The sequence below is a fragment of the Acanthisitta chloris genome, unplaced genomic scaffold (genome assembly GCF_000695815.1).
Source record: "Acanthisitta chloris isolate BGI_N310 unplaced genomic scaffold, ASM69581v1 scaffold17438, whole genome shotgun sequence".
In the NCBI taxonomy this organism is placed as follows: Eukaryota; Metazoa; Chordata; class Aves; order Passeriformes; family Acanthisittidae; genus Acanthisitta; species Acanthisitta chloris.
The window spans coordinates 1-5,257 of record NW_008686649.1 but is presented as its reverse complement, the minus strand read 5'-3'; the positions used below and the strand labels follow the sequence as shown (position 1 = coordinate 5,257).

Genomic DNA, 5,257 nt, shown 5'->3' with positions numbered 1-5,257 from the left:
TCCCCCAGGATCGGCCCCTTCCGGCCTGGAACACCGGGCATGACGTGCCATGGTGGGGAATATCCCTTTGGCTAGTTCAAGTCACCTGTCCCGGCTATGCTCCCTCCCAATTTTCTGTGTATCTTCTCACTGGCAGAGCATGAGACACAGGCAAGAAAATGTCCTTGGTTATGATAAACACAATCCAGCAAAACCAAAACAACAATGTATTATCACTTCTGAATTCAAAACACTGCACTACACTAGCTACTGAGAAAATTAACCCCATCCTGGCTAAAACCAGGACACTGGCTTCCCCCCTCTCCTGATGTATAAACACAAAAGTTCATGAAGATCCAAGAGCTTCTGTGTTGTGGAAGTAGCCTGAATGGCACAGGGCTGTTTGGGATCAGTCCAGCAATTACATGCAGCACACCAAGTCCTGTTAGGAGTTTCTGCAGAGCATCAGCCTATGTCAGAACCATATCCTTACAACCTCTGGTTCTGTAGCCTGAGGAAGTAGGAGCTCTGGAGACACAATTCCTGCAAGATACAGAGCTGAAGTCTTTAGGCAAAAAAGGCAGGATGTTTCCCCCTTGTAATCTTGTTTTATAACTCTGAAAACTGGGTCAGACTGAGGATTTGACAGACTAAAGTAGTTTTATTTGCCTTGAAATGCAACTCCCTTAAGATGCTCTAAGGGCAGTAAAGCCTCAGATTGCTCAGACAGGTTAGTAAGCCCCTTGAAAGCATTTAAGGAGCATGTTATCCAACCACAATACAAAGAGCTCTGCAACTGGAGCTGGATCTAACTCCCATCTTCTAGACCAGCAGTATCAAATAGGCAAAACATCACTTAAACCCTTGACTCTGTGCTTTGCCAGCAAAGCTGATGGACTCTTTACAGCCACATGTGCAAAAACAACTAGTCTCATTAGCTTCTAAGTTACTCTAGGATCCTAGAGCAGCTGACATGCTAGAGCTGGGTGAGACTAGGACGTGCATGGCTTGACTGGAGCACAGCACAAGAGACACGACAGCAGTTGAAGTCCAGTAGCTGAGGCAATAAGGTACTTGAGAGCGAGGCAGGAAGCCTGGGATTCACACAGTGAGTAACTGGCACAGCTTGCCTTGCAGAGATCCACACGCCAGTAACAAAGTGGCTGCTACAGTCTGACTAGCAACAGGATTTCCTCACAGTTTACATCCAAAGGCAGAACTCCCTGAGCAGTCCCTGTTTAGTATGAAACACTGGCACACTCGTCATCTCCTAGAGAAAAATCATCCACCCAAGCTAGAAAAGAATCTGTGCTTAAATGAACGCTACTTCTAAAGTATGTTTCAGCTTTACTGTTGTAGCTGGGTCTCAAAAGTGGTTGGTACTGTCTTTAAAGTGTATCACATGGGCTCTCCTCCCCAAACTCACATAGTCCTAAGCTTGGGACAAGGGATTTTACTGAAATACTTGCAAACGTAGCTTTGATGCACTGACTAACAGGAAACACCATTACTTGAGAGAACTTGTACTAAAAAAGGCAATAAGGTTTCAGACTCTAGCCAGCTAGACCATCCAAAGTAAACGTGAGCAGAAAGCAGGGCAGACACCAAAGGATTCATAACAGTACAAAAGATTCTTTCTAGCATTAAGTGTCAGATTTGTTAGTAACAATCACCACTAAGCGTTACAAGAAACAGCAAAACCAGTGTAACTGCAAAGGTGATGCAGTTAAGAGGCAGCCAACTCTGCCTTTACCACACTGGATAGTCTGGGAAGAAAAGGTCCCCCTACACATATTCAAGAGAAAGCCTAAACCAAAGGAGCCCTCAGTGAACTGCCAGTTAGAGAGTATTTACAGGGTTTTATGCAACAAAATTTGGGACTGTGTTGGAAAACAGATGCCAGCAATACAAGGCAGCTGCTGTTCTAAGATGTCTGGGGTACCTTTGTTACAGGGAGATGTCAATGCTCAAAAAAAATTCATCAAACTTGAACAAAAATAAAAGGAAAGGAAGCAATGGAAGGAAAGTTAACAGCAGGCCAGAGAAGCTGATTCACAGCAGAGGCCACTAATAACCCAACACAGATATTTTGAGCACACCACGACAATCATTCTGGTAGCAATGTGATCCACTGCACATGTGCCTCAACAGGGTGCTTGCCAAAGAGTGGAGAATGGGTTGGTATGGCTCAGGCAGGAACATGGGATGAAATATCAGAGAGAGCTTCCTGAAAGGGAGATATTCTCAGCCAGAGAATATTCCTCAAAAGGACACAGGGGAAACATGATCACTACAGTGAGCCTTGGCCTGATCAGAGCACCAGGACTGCTTCAGCTTGAAATGTTCTGATGGGGACAGCAATTTAAGGGATGTTGTTTCTACTCTTAACACCTTAAAAGGACAAAGAGAAGTAGTAACCATGTCCACAGCCTGAGTCTGTGAGCACCAACACACTGAAACATCCAAACACCTTCCCCTTGCTGAAAAAATCTCACATTGTATCCCTGCAGGGATGTTATTAGACAGGAAAAGCAGCATGCAGGATCTGTTCACAAGGAGATGGGCCTGTGCAGGAAAGCCTCACCTCAGCCAGTTGCTGCTGTCCAAGAGTGCCCAGGCCTTGCTGTGAGGAATCTTCCACCTGTAATTCAGTATTAGGTTTCACTGCTCCCTCTTCTGCTGGGGGCTGGATCTCTTCATTGTCCAGGACCTGCTGCTGTTCTTTCTGGAGTTCTCCCTCCTCATGGTACCTGCCATGGATCAGATGCCTTAGAACAGGAGAAGGAGGACTCCTCAGACTCCAGAATTTTGACCAAGAAATCCTTCTGCATGTTTTGGGATGGAGCAAACAACCCAGATGAATTGTACTCTCTCAGACCACAAATTACTCTGGTTTTAGCTCAAATCCCCAGTTACAATCTACCTTGCTGACTTGCAACTTCCACTCCTATCTACCTCACTCTTAGATTCATTCTCCAAAACATTCTGATCATAACCTGGGCGTGCTACTCCATTCCTTATGTCATCTTATGTCTAGTTGTCAATTCTCTCTCTACCTTTCATTTGCAATAAGAAACAGCATTTAATTCTCAGTATTTTAAGAAGAAACCTTGTTATCACTGATGGATTAGGAAGAAGTGTCATTAGCACCTGTAGCAAGTGACAGGACTCTTCTTAGCACTTCTGGGCTCTATTTCATGTTTTGCTACCCCACAGAACCTTGACTCATGTCCTCAGGAGCTGCAAGGAGTCCAAGATTTTGAGCAGGTCAAATTTTAGTGCTGTTCAGTTTAGGACAGGAGAACTGTAGGGAGGAATGTCAGTGTGGCATCTGCCTACCTGTGAGGGATAAAGACACCATAGCCACTGGTACTCAGCAGTTTCTGGTCTCTAATGCAAGCACTTAGCCAGGATGCCTTCACTAGCTGTAGCCCTGGGGGTAGCTTGGTTAACTTCAGGAGGCGAAAGGCTCGATCACAGCCCATGTCTTCAGCCACAATGACGTGCGTCACCTCTGGGGAGAGCTGGTTGTGTACGACACCTCCATTCTGGACAATCTGCTTATGGAAGATCTCCACTCTGGCATGGCCAATGCCAGCTTGCAACACGTAGGCAGTGACTGGTTTCAGCCACTCTGCTGAGGAAAGCACAGGGGCAGGAGCTCAGTGACGAGAAAAAGTGCCCCAACCCAGTGGGACTACATCTCTCACATAGGACTTGATGGCACCAGCACTGGCAGGCAGTCTTTGGGGGGTACCAGCTGGACACACCAAAGCAAACTGGCCATGATCTCTACAGAAAACACACTCAGGGCCAGAAAAAGCCTTCAGGAAACAGCACTTCCAGTTAACAAACTGGACAGGAGTAGTATTATATTCCACATTGTAGAGACACAGGACTTACCCTCAGGTATCTCAGTTCCTTCCTCTTTCAGGATCTTTGAAGGAACACTCTTCCCTGAGCCATCCCTCACCTTCTTCCTCTTGGGAAAGGCTTTGACAATCCCTTGTGGCTCCATAGGTCTGCTGGGAAGTTTAGCAGCAATTGCTGAATACCAGTAAGAAAGAGCAAGGTTGCTTAGAACAGTGTTACACAATCACGACGACTTCAGATTTGCTCATTTTGCTCACTGCCTTTGTTGGTCTGAAGTGTTTTGTTGTTGTTTCCTTAAAAAATTCTCACCCTAAGGGATACCCATGGAAACAAGAATTGCAGCCCATGAGGTCAGAAAAATCAGTCAGAAACCATGAAAAACCCACTTAAGTCAACCCTACTTGAACACCTTAGAAACCACTAAAACTGAGTCCTTATAATAGCAAGTATTCAACTATAACTTTTTGGAGCTCCTTCCCGCCTCGCCAAAAGAAAGAAGCAACTTTATTTCCCAGATATTTCTTAAGCACATTCCCACCACCTCTCCTGCCAGGACTGAAATCCAGTCATCCACAAAAAGAGATAAAACAACTGATTTATACCGAGTGTTTCACATAGCCAGAAAAGGAAATCTCCCAATTCAGCTTCAGCTGGAAATAGAAAATTAGTATGGATTAACCAGCCAAGTTCAATATGGGTATGACTGTAGCTTTACCATCACAAGCCTTGCAAAAGCAAACTTCAGAGCTTTAACTACCAGCCCAGGCTACCAGGATGCTCAGTTTTCCATAGCCCAAACAAGCCCCTGAATTACTGCATATCCCAACTGCCCCTTCCATCTGGCTGCAGCGTTAAGTTCACAACTCCTTGGTTTCCTCTCTGTGCAGCACTCTGTGTTTCACTTAGAGGTTTCTCACACGCAGACCAGCACAAACCTATCCTACTAAGCCTGGAAGAGCTGACAATGGTCCCCCAGGCCATGTCTTCCTCCTGTGGTAAGCTTCTCATCCAAGCATTAAACCTAACCCTCTGAAGACCAACGCAGAGCTCAACTCAAGTCCTTGCTTCTGCAAGGACAAATTCAGCGTTAGGGGAGCAGAAATGCTGCTGCATTTCTAAAACTCACCTTCACTGAAACGTTTCTGTTTTCAGGTCGCTTTGCTCAAAGAAAAAAAAAAACCCTGGAAACAGTAATCCTTTCTATTAAACAAAGAAAATAAACCCACACCGAATTCCCCTAGCACCTCCCGCCAAGCTTCTGTGCGCCCAAGTCCATTTCAGACCTCAGGCTGCATTTTAACTCGCCGGAGCCACAACCCACACGCTGGGCACCAAGGCTGCCTCGGGGACCCTCGGCCTGGGAAGGCCTCACGGGAGCGCCCGCGGCCCCGGGGCAGGCCCGACG

General features: G+C 46.1%; 1 protein-coding gene across 1 annotated transcript in view; it reads right to left on the bottom strand.

The window, feature by feature from the left end:
- POLL (polymerase (DNA directed), lambda) overlaps window positions 1-3,997 on the bottom strand; it is a 9,702-nt gene extending 5,705 nt beyond the window's left edge. Inside the window, exons 1-3 of the mRNA XM_009080265.1 lie at window positions 3,883-3,997; window positions 3,319-3,616; window positions 2,564-2,729 (exon numbers count right to left, since the gene is read on the bottom strand). Of these exons, the coding sequence (XP_009078513.1) occupies window positions 2,564-2,729; window positions 3,319-3,616; window positions 3,883-3,997 (579 nt within the window). The remainder of the gene's footprint in view (window positions 1-2,563; window positions 2,730-3,318; window positions 3,617-3,882) is intronic.
- Window positions 3,998-5,257: the final 1,260 nt, after the last annotated feature.